General features: G+C 38.5%; 1 protein-coding gene across 1 annotated transcript in view; it reads left to right on the forward strand.

The window, feature by feature from the left end:
- TAF15 (TATA-box binding protein associated factor 15) overlaps positions 1–14,950 on the forward strand; it is a 59,560-nt gene extending 44,610 nt beyond the window's left edge. Inside the window, exons 8-16 of the mRNA XM_053707423.1 lie at positions 2,052–2,086; positions 2,953–2,985; positions 3,166–3,272; positions 6,100–6,229; positions 6,470–6,580; positions 6,829–6,916; positions 6,996–7,081; positions 7,754–7,847; positions 14,617–14,950. Coding sequence (XP_053563398.1) covers positions 2,052–2,086; positions 2,953–2,985; positions 3,166–3,272; positions 6,100–6,229; positions 6,470–6,580; positions 6,829–6,916; positions 6,996–7,081; positions 7,754–7,847; positions 14,617–14,656 — 724 coding nt within the window. The 3' untranslated portion in view covers positions 14,657–14,950. The remainder of the gene's footprint in view (positions 1–2,051; positions 2,087–2,952; positions 2,986–3,165; positions 3,273–6,099; positions 6,230–6,469; positions 6,581–6,828; positions 6,917–6,995; positions 7,082–7,753; positions 7,848–14,616) is intronic.
- Positions 14,951–16,396: the final 1,446 nt, after the last annotated feature.

The raw sequence follows: 16,396 nt of genomic DNA on the forward strand, positions 1-16,396 counted from the left end.
AGTCTCCTTTTGTGAAAAGCAAATAAAAAAATGTAATTAGAGATATTGAAACAGGCAGAAATTTAGAAGTTTTAATATTAATCTAACAATGTTGGTTGTACAAAGCTGGGGAATGGTAGTAAATGCATTATCTATCTTTTTTTTAAACAATAACAGACTGTAGACTGTCCCTTTAAGTTTCTGTTAGTAGCGGTAATCAGTATGCTTTATTGGCCTGACAAGGAAGTATTGCAAACATTTTTTGTATGGGTTTGCATTTAGCCATGAATTTACACTATTTGACAGCCACTTCACATAACATTGGATTACAAAACATTTGTATCCATTATGAAACATAGTAAAAGTTAGAAATTGTGGTGTTTTTTTTGTTACTTTTTTGCAGTGAACAGTGCTTAATTCTTCCCTAACCTTTGCCATCGGCCACCTAGCCACATCAGATTTTTTTTTCTCCTTTTAATTTGTCTCATGCAGCCAATCACAAGATGTGCTAACTACTCAATTGTAAGTAAGCAGAGCAAGATCCATAACCTGATTAAGATGCTGGGTTTTATGGAAGAGGAGCAGTGTGTGTAATTTCTTTATTCATATTTTTAATCCGTACAAGTGTTACTATTTGTGAATGGTTGTAGCACTCGATGCACAACAGAAAAATACATGGAGTGGATGGGTGAATTCACTGACAACAAGCATCCGTGGGTTTAATACATGGATAAAGGTTAGGAAGCATTAACAAGCACTATTCACTGCAGATCTCAAGATGCACTGAAATCATGTTTACTGTTCCTTTAAAGGGGCGTACAACTCATACAGAATTTACCATTAAAGTTTTTAATTTTATGTCGCAAATGTAATTGTATCCTTTTTTCTCCATACTTTTAACTTGGAAATTTGCTTTTCCAATTCCTTCAAGATTTTGAAATGTATACAGTCTTCAGAACCCTGCTACATTCTATATTGTGATCGTTCAGTGTCCTTTATTGTCCACAGCAGTAGTGATAAAATAATACTCAAGGTGCTTAAATATGTCCCTAAACTGCAAAATAAAATGATCTTCAAAGTTCTCATTTTGTACAGACATTTTGCAATGCAGTACTAATTGCTGATATATACTGTGGGTGTGTGTCTTACAGCATGTTTTGTAAAAAATGGAACAGGTAGGCTATTTTTTAACTCTCAATGCTTTTCTTATGACAGACTTATTTATTATATATATTTATTTTGCGGGTAACATCAGATATTGGGTAATCCTAGGATTACCCTGGTAAAACAGCTGTGGTTAAAGCCTGGTGTAAAATCATAAATCCCCTTAGAGTGAGGAGTCACTGCATCAAACATTTATAGCATGCCACTGTAATTCCCCAATCTTCACTATTTTTAAAAAAAAAAAAATTTTGCCTGGTAGTTCAAGGGAGGCAAAGCCCCTCCCCCCCCCCCCCCAACCTCATTTTCCCAATATTTACTTGGGGTGGATATGCCAGAGGATCGGCAGTGGCCTTCCTTGCCTCCCCCAGGCGGAGACAAAAGAAACTGTGTAGATGGGGAATTACAGTACATCAGGCTTTACCCACAGCCTCTTGGGTAATGTCAGTATTACCCAGATTTATTTATATATATATATATATATATATATATATATATACACACACACTGTTACACATTTTCTAGTTTAATGCAATGTTCTATCCCTTTTGATATGTTTAGAAGGTTTTGCTACAAGTAATCCTCCTGTTCTGTATCTTAGGCACACGCTCAGTGACAGATTTACTGCTGTGATAATGGCAGTAATAGTGCCAAGATAATAGGGGAAAACAGAAGAAAACTAGTCAAGCAGTTATTTTCTCATTTTTAAATAGTGGCTATCTTCTGATAACCTTAATAAGTTTATTAGATTGATAAAACATAATAAGAGTGCTGCATTAAGTAATCATTTATAACTGGGGAAACTAGGGGTAACTGAACTGATCTTAGCTCTACTTGGGGGTTAATGAGCTCAGCAGCCCCAAAAGTTGAAAGGGGGCAAACAAATCATGTCTCCACTTTTTCCTCCGCAGCGGTGGTGATCGGAGTGGCTTCAAAAATTATGGTGGTAAGTGCCCAGAACCTAGACCGTTTCCATGGAAATCCTGTTGCAATGAACAGGACTCCCCATCTTATCTCAGGCCAGTAATATACTATGCTACGTCTGTGTGTTAATATAAACTTCTAAAGGTCAATATCTGCTGATCTGGGGTAAGAAAAAGGTAGCACTTCTCTCCTGAACTACTCCAAGCCAATTCTCATGGATGATCCTGCTCTTTCAACATTGTTTAAAAGTGTAAGAAAACATTTCCTGTGGCAATAAGCAAACCGTCTGTTTTGTGTCATACAAATTAAACTATTGATTGCTTTGTGTGCCAACATAACATAAATTTAAAAAAAAAGCATTAAATTCATTGAGCTTTTTTCCCATCTTGTGCTGAACATTTATAAAAATCTTTTAGCATTTACCCATTCATTTATAAAATGTTCAATAATTTTACTTTTAATTGGACTTAATATCTCTACCTATTTATGCCAAGTTTCTAAAAAAAAACCCATGTTTTTTGCTTTAAAAGAACAATGCTTCCTAATGCATATCGGCTCTGAAGAGGTTAAAGCCTCTAAGTCTTGGAATCCAGAGGGTGGAGAGTTGATCTTTCAAGGATAAAATGTTTTGTTGCTTCTTCAGCTAAGTGCACTCCATTATTGCCACTGCAATTTTTAATGTGGTTAATATGTCTTTAACCACAGCTGTAAGACAAAAATGTGTAGTTAAAGTTTAGTGTTGCTCTTGAATAGAATATAGATTTATGTTTAGTCTTAATCCTTCTGGGTACTTAATCTTAATTTGCACCTTTGTCACATGTTTGGGGGAGGTTGTAGGTTTTATTTTTCCAACTTAGTCCTGATAACCAATTTCTTTTTTTCATGTAGGTTCTAGTGATAGTGGAAGCAGATCGGAGCCAGGTAAAATCTTTTAGCATTTACCCATTCATACCCATGAAACTAGGATTAAGACATTCAGTCCCAAAAGTCACAATTGCCAATGTTTGAATTTACTTTTAAAATTGGCAACATCTAAACATGCAAATTGCAAATGACACTGGTGTGCAATTACATTAAGAAAAAATGTTCCCTCTCGTTTAGATGATCAGGACAATTCTGACAACAACACAATATTTGTCCAGAATATGGGTGAGGATGTAGCTCCAGAGCAGGTGGCTGACTACTTCAAACAGATTGGAATAATAAAGGTATGCGTTTTTGTAAATTGTAATGTAAGGAGCATGCATGGGAGCCACAAGTTTTTCATTAAAGGGACATGAAACCCAAACATTTTATTTCAAAATTTAGGTAGAACATACAATTATAAGCAACTTTTCAGTTTACTTCTGTTATCAAATTTGTTTCATTCTCATGGAAAAATTTGTTGAAGGAGCAGCAATGCACTACTGGTTTCTAACTATACACATGGGTGAGCCACACACACACACCATTCAGCAGCTAGAACCTAGGTTTTTTGCTGCTCCTAAAGTTTCCTAGATAAACTTTTCAGCAAAGGATAATAAGAGAAGGAAGAAAGTTGTTTAAAATGACTAGCTCTTTCAGAATCCTAAAAGAAAAAAATGTGCGTTTCATGTCCCTTTAAATTAACACAAGATTTTTATATCAAATGTTTACACGTGTAATGAATCAACTTAGCAATATACTTTTATGTATTTTGACCTCTACTCATGTAGTTTAGCTATGAAAATTGTGATTTTCTAATTTTCAGAATTTGAAATGCACTGTGCTGACTTATCGAGGCTAGCCGTGCTACATATGTCCCTAATTGGCTTTAACTAACTGCAAGACAATACCTTTTATACTAACCTGACTGACTAGCCTGTAGACTGAAGTACTGATTGGCTCCTCCAAAAAGGCAAATGTTGGATGGAGTTTGTCTATTGAAAAACAATTGCATTAAAAAGAATTGTAATTTGTTTTAAGAATATTAAGTCTTGGCTGACATGTTCTTATAGCAACACAATAGAAATGTGTGCATCTGCCATTTACCAGCTATGTCCAGCTTAGAAATCTAAATTCATTGTTAGTTATTTGTAGAGCCCCAACATATTCCGCAGCGCTATAAACATAGGTTTAATATGCAACATAGCATTTATGGGAGGCAAATGTGTAGAGGGCCCTACTTGGAGCTGCACTGTTTAAAATCATGATAGTGATCATGAAGGTGATCTACAAGACAGCTGGGCTTGTAGGCTTACATGCTAAGGGGGTTCAAGGGGATGACAAAAGGAGGAAAAGAGCTGAGGTAAGAATGTTAATGTATATTGTATGAATCCATGAACAGTAGAGTCTTTACTGAGCACTTGAAACGTTGAAAACTAAGATAGTCTTTTGCAGCGACTTCCACAAGATAGGTGCTAATCTGGAAAAGTCCTGTAGACAGGAATGAGACGATGTAACAGGAGAGGACATGAGCAGAGCGAAGAGGGATGGGAGGGAGAGTATCTGGATACTAGGTCTGATGTAGAGGGGAGCAGTGTTTAGGGCCTTGAATGTGTCAGGATTTTGTGTTTTATTCTTGAGATTAGAGGAAGCCAGTGAAGAGATTGGCAGAGAAGTACAGCAGATGAGTGACATGTAAGGAAGATAAGCCTGGCAGTGTCATTCATTATGGATTGTAAAGTAAATAGATGTCAGTTAGGGAGACTAGAGAGGATGAAGTTGCAATAGTCAAGGCAGGAAATATGAGAGTGGATTAAAACCTTAGTTGTGTGAGGAAGTGGCAAATTTTGCAGATGGTTTTTAAGGTGAAAACAGCAAAAATTGGCCAAAGACTGGATGTGGGGAGTGAAAGAAAGATCTGTCAAGTGAGACTCCCAAGACATCGGGCTTGCATGGTTGCGGTGACGTTATCGAGAGTTGTAGAAAGTTGGTGGGGGGTAGAGATTTTGGAAGAAGGGTGGTGGAGGTGAGTAGCTCAGTTTTGCAGAGGTTTAGCTTAAATGACTAGTAAATACAGTAGATTTACGTAATTAACATAATGCACTTAAATTACAACTTTAAATGAGTCATCAGCCAATCACAAATGCATATACATATTTCATTCATGTAATTGGCAAGAGTCCAGTGAGGTATGGGATATACAATCCTACCAGGAGGGGCAAAGTTTCCCAAACCTCAAAATGCCTATTAATACACACCTCTCCACACCCGCAATTCAGTTTTACAAACTTTGCCTCCTATGGAGGTGGTGAAGTAAGTTTGTGCATGATTTTTTTTTATGATTTCTTCTGTGATAAGCGCTTCTAAGCATTCTGAAGCCCAATTCCTCTGAGTACAGTGTTTGTCAGAGGGATGTGAAGGGAGGGTCGCCTATTGATTTTATGGTTTTTCTCGTGGGAAATCTTTTCAAAGGTTCTCTGTTAACGGTCGTAGGGATTCATCTCCTACCTCCCTTTTCTCCCTCTAGGATCAAACGCAAAATTCTCATTCTGACATACAAAGCCCTCAACTGCACTGCTCCCCCCTATATCTGACCTTGTCTCCAGATACTCTCTCTCCCCGTCCCCTTCGCTCTGCTCACAACCTCCTACCCTCCTCTCGTCACCTCATCACACTCCTGTCTACAGGACTTCTCCAGACTGGCTCCCATCTTGTGGAAAACTCTGCCTCGCTCCACAAGACTCTCTTCTAGTTTTAAAAGCTTCAAGTGCTCCCTAAAGACTCTATTGTTCAGGGATGCATACAACCGACGCTAACCTTTCTTTATACCAGTTCCTCTCCTCCATTGCTATCATCTGAATCCACTTAGCATGTAAGCCTAAGAGTCCAGCTGTTTGTAGATCACATTTTTAAGAGCTGACTACAACAGTGCAACTCTTGGCAGGGCCCTCTACCCATTTGATCCCTATAATTGTTTTGTTGTACTCCGCATTTGTTTATAGCGCTGCAGAATCTGTTGGCGCTCTACAAATAACTAATACTTGAAATCCACTGTTGAATCTTCTTCTTTCTTCATGTTGCCCCACTTTCAATCTAAAAAGACAAATACAAAAAGTACTTGCTTAATTTCAGATTAACAAGAAAACTGGCAAACCAATGATTAATCTCTACACTGATAAGGAGACTGGCAGGTCCAAAGGAGAAGCCACTGTGTCATTTGACGATCCTCCATCAGCCAAAGCAGCCATTGATTGGTTTGATGGTCAGTAGTATTAAAGTTGTTTTATAACGGTAGCCTTTATTAACTAAGCATGACCAACATGTACATCAGATATCTGCTGTCTAAATTATTATGCTTCTTTTTAAAACAGATATGCTTTATTACGTAAAATCCTTTGTGAAAAGATTTCCTTCTGGGAAACTTTTTTGGCTCCTCTGTTGATTTTGTTTACTGTTCACCAACACAGTATATCAACTAAACTTGGTTATGCATACTTTGTAGGGAAAGATTTTCTTGGCAATATTATCAAGGTCTCATTTGCCACTCGAAGGCCGGAGTTCATGAGAGGTGGAGCAAGTAGTGCTAGTGGTGGTGGTGGTAGACGTGGCGGTGGTGAGTATATTGAGACAAAATACTCGTCTTTGCAAGATCAGCAAAAGTCCTACTAAATATGACACCAGCTATCTTTAATGCAAGCTAATATTTCATGTTTATGCTTTCTGCATGTTGTATCTTTAAACTCTTGTTTTACGTATTTGTTCAGACCAGCCAACCAAAGTAGTGTTTTTGATTTGAGATGCATGTGTAATATAAATGACTGATGTCCATCCATGGTAATAAAAGTATTTTCTTGTCCTCAGGTCACAGAGGTGGTGGATTTGGCGGACGTGGCTCTTTTAGAGGTGGTAATAGTGAACCACAGAATGGTGATTGGCGCTGCCCAAACCCGTACGTTCATTTCCCCTTGTCTATAAATTTGTTACTTAAGCGAGATCTATAATCTGTTATGCCTTGAATACTTTTTCAGCTCCTGCGGCAACGTTAATTTTGCCAGAAGAGATTCTTGTAACCAGTGCAGTGAGCCTAGACCAGAGGACTCAAGACAGGGTGGAGGTTTGTTTACAAAAGTTTATACCCCCCATATGTTTTTTACAGCTGTAACATCTGCTTGGCGTTAGTGTGCATGATTATATCATGTGAGCTTTACATTTATTTTTTTTAATTGAACAAAAATAAAGTGCCCAACACAAATGTACAGCTCCTGCTTTTGTATCATGTACACTAATCTGAAGCACTTTATACCGTTATCAAAAAGTTGACGACATTGATATGTAGATGCGCACTGCGGCGGCACCCACTAAGAGGAGGCAGGGCTTCAGTATTTGGCACCTTTAAGCTACTAAAACAAAATAACTGATTTGAAAAGAGCTGCAGGCACAGGGTGAAATGCAATAACACAGTGAGTAGTTACTATTCTTTTGTAGTTGTGCACAGCAGTTTAATGTCCCTTTTAAAGCAGTCTCCTGTCATTGGCTCACCATATATGTTCAGGTAGTTCCTAGTAGTGTATTGCTTCTCCTTAAACAAAGGATGCCAAGAGAACGCAAATTGAATAGATGTAGATTGGAAGACGGTTTAAAATTGTATGCCCTGTCTGAAACCTAAAAGAAAAATTTTGTCCTAGATTTTTAAGCCCAAATTGAATGTAAATAGCAGTGCTTTGTCATATTTACTTTTGCACATGTCCTTAAAGAACCAACTAGAATTAGTATCTTTGTACTGTAGACCGTGGAAGAGGTGGCTATGGAGGAGACAGGGGCTTCAGAGGGCGTGGAAGAGGAGGTGACAGAGGTGGATATGGAGGAAAGATGGGAGGAAGGTAATTTATTTTTAATATTGCCTCAAGTTTTTTTGCCGTTTTTTAACAATGATGAGAATACCAAGAATTCTTTACTCTTCTAATAACCAAGAAGGTAGCTTTTTCAAACTTTATACTTGCCTTCAGATCTTGCTTGCTGAAAAAAAACTTCTCATTTATCGATATTAAAGGGACAGTCTACACCAGAATTGTTATTGTTTAAAAAGATAGATAATCCATTTATTACCCATTTCCTAGTTTTGCACAACCAACACTGTTATATAAATACACTTTTTACCTCTGTAATTACCTTGTATCTAAGCCTCTGCAAACTGCCCCCTTATTTCAGTTCTTTTGACAGACATCCATTTTAGCCAATCAGAGCTGGCTCACTGGAACTCCATGTGCGTGAGCACAGTGTTATCTATGTGAAAAACGGGAACTAACGCCCTCTAGTGGTGACAAACTGTTAAAATGCCCTGAGAGAAGAGGCAGCCTCCAAGGGCTTCAAAATTAGCATATGAACCTCCTAGGTTTAGCTTTCACCTAAGAATACCAAGAGAACAAAGCAAAATTGGTAAATTGTTTAAAATTACATTCTCTATCTGAATCATAAAAGTTTATTTTGGACTAGACTGTCCCTTTAAGTGCTTTTATATACTTAGGCGAAAAACAAGTAAAACTTTTTTTTTATTAACTATTCTTTAGGCTATTACAAAACGGAATGAGGTCTAAAGCAGGTTTTCAATACATATTGATTTAACATAGTAAATTAGAATCTTGCTCTATTGTATACGATATATTCAGACAAGCTCTATAAAAAGCTCATTCGTGGATGAATGTTTCTATACATACCTACCAATTTCTTTCATGTAATTGGCAAGAGTCCATGAGCTAGTGACATATGGGATATACAATTCTACCAGGAGGGGCAAAGTTTCCCAAACCTCAAAATGCCTATAAATACACCCCTCACCACACCCACAATTCAGTTTTACAAACTTTGCCTCCTATGGAGGTGGTGAAGTAAGTTTGTGCTAAGATTTCTACGTTGATATGTGCTTCTCAGCATTGTTGAAGCCCGATTCCTCTCAGAGTACAGCGAATGTCAGAGGGACGTGAAGGAGTATCACCTATTGAATACGATGATTTCCCTAACGGGGGTCTTTTTCATGGATTCTCTGTTATCGGTCGTAGAGATTCATCTCCTACCTCCCTTTTCAGATTGACGATATACTCTAAACTTTACCATTACCTCTACTAAAGAACTGTTTTAGTACTGGTTTGGCTATCTGCTATTTGTGGATGGGTGTCTTTTGTTAAGTATGTTTTTAATACTTAAGACACTCTCAGCTATGGTTTGGCACTTTATGCAATTTATATAAAGTTATAAATATATGTATTGTACTTATATTTGCCATGAGTCAGGTTCATGTATTTCCTTCTGCAGACTGTCAGTTTCATATTTGGGAATATAAACACTTTAAGAAATTTGTTTCTTACCTGGGGTTTAGTCTTTTTCAATTTTGACTACTTTTGCATTTGCGGGTATTAGGCCCGCGGGTGCGTCAAATGTTAGACTTTATTGCGTAATTTTTGGCGCGGGAAATTACGTTTTTTGACGCAACTTCGTCATTTCCGGCGTCATACGTGACGTCGATCTTTCACACGGCGGCGTCATTAGTGACGCAAGTGTGTAATTTCCGGTCATTTTTGGCGCCAAAAAAGTTTACGTTACGCGTCATACTTGGCGCCAATTTTTTTCATTATTTCAATACCCCATTCATGTTTGCCTCCTGCTTTCTTCTATCAAGAGGCCTATGCTTTTGCATTTTTTCCCATTCCTGAAACTGTCATTTAAGGAAATAGAAAATTTTGCTTTATATGTTGTTTTTTCTTTTACATTGAGCAAGATGTCCCAATCCGATCCTGTCTCTGAAGTTTCTGCTGGAACATTGCTGCCTGACGTCGGTTCTACCAAAGCTAAGTGCATTTGTTGCAAAATTGTAGAAATTATTCCACCGAATGTCATTTGTAATAGTTGTCATGATAAACTTTTACATGCAGATAGTGTTTCTATCAGTAATAGTACATTGCCAGTTGCAGTTCCTTCAACTTCTAATGTGCATGATATACCTGTAAATTTCAAAGAATTTGTTTCTGAATCTATTATGAAGGCTTTGTCTGCATTTCCACCTTCTAATAAACGTAAAAGGTCCTTTAAAACTTCTCATTTAGCTGATGAAATTTCAAATGACCAACAACATAATTCATCCTCTTCTGATGAGGATCTATCTGAAACAGAAGATCCTTCCTCAGATATTGACACTGACAAATCTACTTATTTAAAATAGAGTATATGCGTTCTTTATTAAAAGAAGTGTTAATTACTTTGGATATTGAGGTAACCAGTCCTATTGACATTCAGTCTAATAAACGTTTAAATGCTGTTTTTAAACCTCCTGTAGTTTCCCCAGGTGTTTTTCCCATTCCTGAGGCTATTTCTGATATGATTTCTAGGGAATGGAATAAGCCAGGTACTTCCTTTGTTCCTTCAAGGTTTAAGAGATTGTATCCTTTACCAGCAAAATCTATAGAGTTTTGGGAAAAGATCCCCAAAGTTGATGGGGCTATTTCTACTCTTGCTAAACGTACCACTATTCCTATGGAAGATAGCAGTTCCTTTAAGGATCCTTTAGATAGGAAGCTTGAATCTTATCTAAGGAAGGCCTATTTATATTCAGGTCATCTTCTCAGATCTGCTCTTTCTTTGGGTGATGTTGCGGCCACATCAACTTTCTGGTTGGAAAATTTAGCGCAACATGAATTGGATTCTGACATATCTAGCATTGTTCGCTTACTGCAACATGCTAATCATTTTATTTGTGATGCCATTTTTGATATTATCAAAATTGATGTTAGATCCATGTCTTTAGCTGTATTAGCTAGAAGAGCTTTGTGGCTTAAATCTTGGAATGCTGATATGACATCTAAATCTAGATTACTATCTCTTTCTTTCCAAGGTAATAATTTATTTGGTTCTCAGTTGGATTCTATTATTTCAACTATCACTGGAGGAAAAGGAGTTTTTCTGCCTCAGGATAAAAAACCTAAGGGTAAATCTAAGGCTTCTAACCATTTTCGTTCCTTTCGTTAGAATAAGGAACAAAAACTCAATCCTCCTCCCAAGGAATCTGCTTCCAGTTGGAAGCCTTCCTCAAATTGGAATAAATCCAAGCCATTTAGGAAACCAAAGTCTGCCCCTAAATCCACATGAAGGTGCGGCCCTCATTCCAGCTCAGCTGGTAGGGGGCAGATTAAGGTTTTTCAAGGATTTTGGGATAAAATCTGTCCAAAATCATTGGATTCAGAGCATTGTCTCTCAAGGGTATCGAATAGGATTCAAAGTAAGACCTCCTGTGAGAAGATTTTTTCTCACACATTCCTGTAAATCCAGTAAAAGCTCAGGCTTTTCTGAAGTGTTTCAGATCTGGAGTCTTCAGGGGTAATCATGCCAGTTCCTCTTCAGGAACAAGGTTTGGGGTTTTATTCAAACCTATTCATTGTACCAAAGAAAGAAAATTTGTTCAGACCAGTTCTGGATCTGAAAATTTTGAATAGTTATGTAAGAGTACCAACTTTCAAGATGGTGACTATAAGGACTATTCTGCCTTTTGTTCAGCAAGGACATTATATGTCCGCAATAGACTTGCAGGATGCATACCTTCATATTCTGATTCATCCAGAACACTTTCAGTTTCTGAGATTCTCTTTTCTAGACAAGCATTACCAATTTGTTGCTCTTCCATTTGGCCTAGCAACAGCTCCAAGAATCTTTTCAAAGGTTCTGGGTGCCCTACTCTCTGTAATCAGAGAACAGGGTATTACGGTGTTTTCTTATTTGGACTATATCTTGGTACTAGCTCAGTCTTTACGTTCTGCAGAATCTCACACGAATCAACTAGTGTTTCTTCGGAAACATGGTTGGAGGATCAATTTACCAAAGAGTTTCTTGATTCCTCAGACAAGGGTCACCTTTTTAGGCTTCCAGATAGATTCAGTGTCCATGACTCTGTCTCTAACAGACAAGAGACGTTTAAAATTGGTTGCAGCCTGCCGGCGCCTTCAGTCTGTCATTCCTTTCAGTGGCTATGTGCATGGAAGTTTTAGGTCTCATGACTGCAGCATCGGACGCAATCCCCTTTGCTCGTTTTCACATGAGACCTCTACAGCTTTGTATGCTGAATCAATGGTGCAGGGAATATACAAAGATATCACAATTAATATCCTTGAATCCCAATGTACGACACTCTCTGACATGGTGGATAGATCACCATCGTTTGGTTCAAGGGGCTTCTTTTGTTCGCCCAACCTGGACTGTGATCACAACAGATGCGAGTCTTTCAGGTTGGGGAGCTGTTTGGGGGTCTCTGACAGCACAAGGGGTTTGGAAATCTCAAGAGGCGAGATTACCAATAAATATTTTAGAACTCTGTGCAATTCTCAGGGCTCTTCAGTTCTGGCCTCTACTAAAGAGAACCATTCATTTGTTTTCAGACAGACAATATCACAACTGTGGCTTATGTCAATCATCAGGGTGGGACTCAGTCCCCAAGCTATGAAAGAAGTATCTTGGATACTTGCTTGGGCGGAATCCAGCTCCTGTCTAATCTCTGCGGTACATATCCCAGTTGTAGACAATTGGGAGGCGGATTATCTCAGCCGCCAGACTTTACATCCAGGGGAGTGGTCTCTCCATCCAGATGTTTTCTCAGATTGTTCAGATGTGGGGGCTTCCAGAGATCTCATGGCCTCTCATCTAAACAAGAAACTTCCCAAATACCTGTCCAGGTCCAGGGATGTTCAGGCGGAAGCAGTGGACACTTCCTTGGTGTTATCAACCTGCTTACATCTTCCCGCCTCTAGTTCTTCTTCCAAGAGTGATTTCCAAAATAATCATGGAACAGTCTTTTGTGTTGCTGGTGGCTCCAGCATGGCCACACAGGTTTTGGTATGCGGATCTGGTTCGGATGTCCAGTTGCCCGCCTTGGCCACTTCCATTGCGGCCGGACCTACTATCTCAAGGTCCGTTTTTCCATCAGGATCTCAAATCATTAAATTTGAAGGTATGGAAATTGAACGCTTAGTTCTAAGTCATAGAGGTTTCTCTGATTCAGTGATTAATACTATTTTACAAGCTCGTAAATCTGTCTCTAGGCAGATTTATTATAGAGTTTGGAAGGCTTACATTTCATGGTGTTCTTCTCATAAATTCTTCTGGCATTCTTTTAGAATTCCTAGAATTTTGCAGTTTCTTCAGGATGGTCTGGATAAGGGTTTGTCTGCAAGTTCCTTGAAGGGACAAATCTCCGCTCTTTCTGTTTCACAGAAAAATTGCTATACTTCCTGATATACACTGTTTTGTACAGGCTTTAGTTCGTATTAAGCCTGTCATTAAATCAATTTCTCCTCCTTGGAGTCTTAATTTGGTTCTGAAGGCTTTACAGGCTCCTCCATTTGAACCTATGCATTCTTTGGACATTAAACTACTTTCCTGGAGAGTGTTCCTTTTGGCTATCTCTTCTGCTAGAAGAGTTTCTGAGCTATCTGCTCTTTCTTGTGAGTCTCCTTTTCTGATTTTTCATCAGGATAAGGCAGTTTTGCTGACTTCTTTTCAATTTTTACCTAAGGTTGTGAATTCTAACAACATTAGTAGAGAAATTGTTGTGCCTTCCTTGTGTCCTAATCCTAAGAATTCTTTGGAGAGATCCTTACATTCTTTGGATGTGTGGTAAGAGCTTTGAAATATTATGTGGAAGCTACTAAAAATTTCAGGAAGACTTCTAGTCTATTGGTTTTATTTTCTGGTCCTAGGAAAGGTCAGAAAGATTCTGCTGTTTCCTTGGCTTCTTGGTTGAAACTTTTGATTCATCAAGCTTATTTGGAGTCGGGTCAAACCCCGCCTCAGAGAATTACAGCTCATTCTACTAGATCAGTCTCTACTTCATGGGCTTATAAAAATTAAGCTTCAGTCGATCAGATTTGCAAAGCAGCCACTTGGTCCTCTTTGCATACATTTACTAAATTCTACCATTTTGATGTATTTGCTTCTTCGGAAGCAGTTTTTGGTAGAAAAGTTCTTCAGGCAGCTGTTTGTTTGATTCTTCTGCTTTTGATTTAAGTTTTTTTTCTTTTCAAAGTGAAAATATCTTATTTTTTGGGTTGTGGATTATTTTTTCAGCGGAATATGGCTGTTTTTATTTTATTCCCTCCCTCTCTAGTGACTCTTGAGTGGAAGACTCCACATCTTGGGTATTGATATCCCATATGTGACTAGCTCATGGACTCTTGCCAATTACATGAAAGAAAACATAATTTATGTAAGAACTTACCTGATAAATTCATTTCTTTCATATTGGCAAGAGTCCATGAGGCCCACCCTTTTTATGGTGGTTATGATTTTTTGTATAAAGCACAATTATTTCCAAATTTCCTTTGTTGATGCTTTCTACTCCTTTCTTTATCACACCACTGCTTGGCTATTCGTTAAACTGAATTGTGGGTGTGGTGAGGGGTGTATTTATAGGCATTTTGAGGTTTGGGAAACTTTGCCCCTCCTGGTAGGATTGTATATCCCATATGTCACTAGCTCATGGACTCTTGCCAATATGAAAGAAATGAATTTATCAGGTAAGTTCTTACATAAATTGTTTTTTCCTTAAATTACAGATATGTTTACCGTTCTATTATACCATTATGTGCTTTGACCTTATTCATTTTTGTTTTTCAGGAATGACTTTAGAAATGATCAACGTAACCGTCCTTACTAAACTAAATAATTCAGATATTTTGTTCTACAAATGGCCTCCATATAGTTGGAAGGATTGTCACGGGACTCTTACTTAATTTTTGTGCTTTTTTTTTTTTTTTTTCTTTTTTTTTTTTTTTTCTTTGTTCCCAAAAGAATGTGAGGATTGTTTTCCTTTTTATCACACCCTCTGAAATGTCATATTTCTAGAGCGTTATCCCCATTTGATTAAATTCAATCCATCTGAAAGTATATGGAATATTGCCAAAATGTGTTTTTTGTAATACAATAAATAAGACTTGTTTTTATTACTCTATATATGCTTTGTTTTGTTTTTTTAATAACTGATATCTGTAAAACTGTTCCACTATATGAAATGCATCATTTTGTAAATTACCCATGATTCAAGCAGAATAAAAGGGATATCCCAGTGCAAACTGTTCTATAGCTCCAGAATAGTTTTCTAAGCTAGATTGCAATATACTTGGTTAAAAAACGAATCCGAAGACTAATAAAGCCATGATGGTACAAACAAGGTATTATAGAGAAGTCTAAGCTTGGGATTGGTGTGTATGCATGCACACTCATGCTTATTTCCTTCTAAATACAGGGAGAGTCCACAGCTGCATTAATTACTTTTGGAAATACAGAACCTGGCCACCAGGAGGAGGCAAAGACACCCCAGCCATAGAGGCCCATTTATCAAGCTCCGAATGGAGCTTGAGGGCCTGTGTTTCTAAAGACCGCTGCTCCATATCCCTGTCCGCCTGCTCTGAGCAGGCGGACAGGAATCGCCACTATTCAACCCGTTCGAGTACGATAGGGTTGACACCTCCCTGCTGGCGGCCCATTGGCCGCGAGAGTACAGGGGGTGACATTGCACCAGCAGCTCTTGTGAACTGCTGGTGCAATGCTGAATACTGAGAGCGTATTGCTCTCCGCATTCAACAATGTCTGTCGGAACTGATCAGCACTGTCGGATCAGGTCCGGCAGATATTTGATAATTCGGCCTCATAGACTTAAATATCTCCCCCACTTCCCTCATCCCCCAGTCAAGTCATTCTTTGCCTTTCGTCACAGGAGGTTGGCAGAGAAGTGTCGGAAGAATTACGGAGTAGTTCCTTATGGAGGGTGTTGGATTTTTGAGTTGTCTTGTCAGCCTCTCAGTGAGTGCATTGATGAAGGTTAGAGTCCGGAGATGCATGAAGAGTCTTTCTGCGAAACCATCCAGACTCATTAACAGCTCCATAAGCAATCGGCATTGACGAGTTTCGGTGCCTGCTTTCTGTACTCAAGTCCATGTCAGAAGCGCTGCTACCATCTGTCAAACTTGAAGGACCTTGTTACTGTTCGACGGCATAGATTCCAGTAAGATCGTTTAAATTTTTACTTGCATGTTAACGTAAGTTAAGAAGACAAGGTTTTAGTGGGACTCCTTTATATTTATGGAATCAAGGGTTAATATCTCCTGAGGGGGATTATTGAACAGTGGGGACTTTATTCATGTTTATGTGATTCTGACTGCTTTGGTGTAGTAGACGTTTAGGCGTTTGGGGCTCATAGGCTATTACGGAACGTACAGGTTCATTTTCTTGCTGCAAAGTTTTATTAAACTGGCACGCTTTTCCTTAGCGGGAGTGATCTTGCACGTTGCACCATGTGACCGGGTGCGGTCACATTTTTTGTTTTTCGTATTCCTGACCGAGCGTTTGTGGAGAGGATCTGTTTCTCTACCTGTCTAGGTCATAGGAGGTGGTGAGT

The sequence above is a fragment of the Bombina bombina genome, chromosome 3 (genome assembly GCF_027579735.1).
Source record: "Bombina bombina isolate aBomBom1 chromosome 3, aBomBom1.pri, whole genome shotgun sequence".
NCBI classification, from domain to species: Eukaryota; Metazoa; Chordata; class Amphibia; order Anura; family Bombinatoridae; genus Bombina; species Bombina bombina.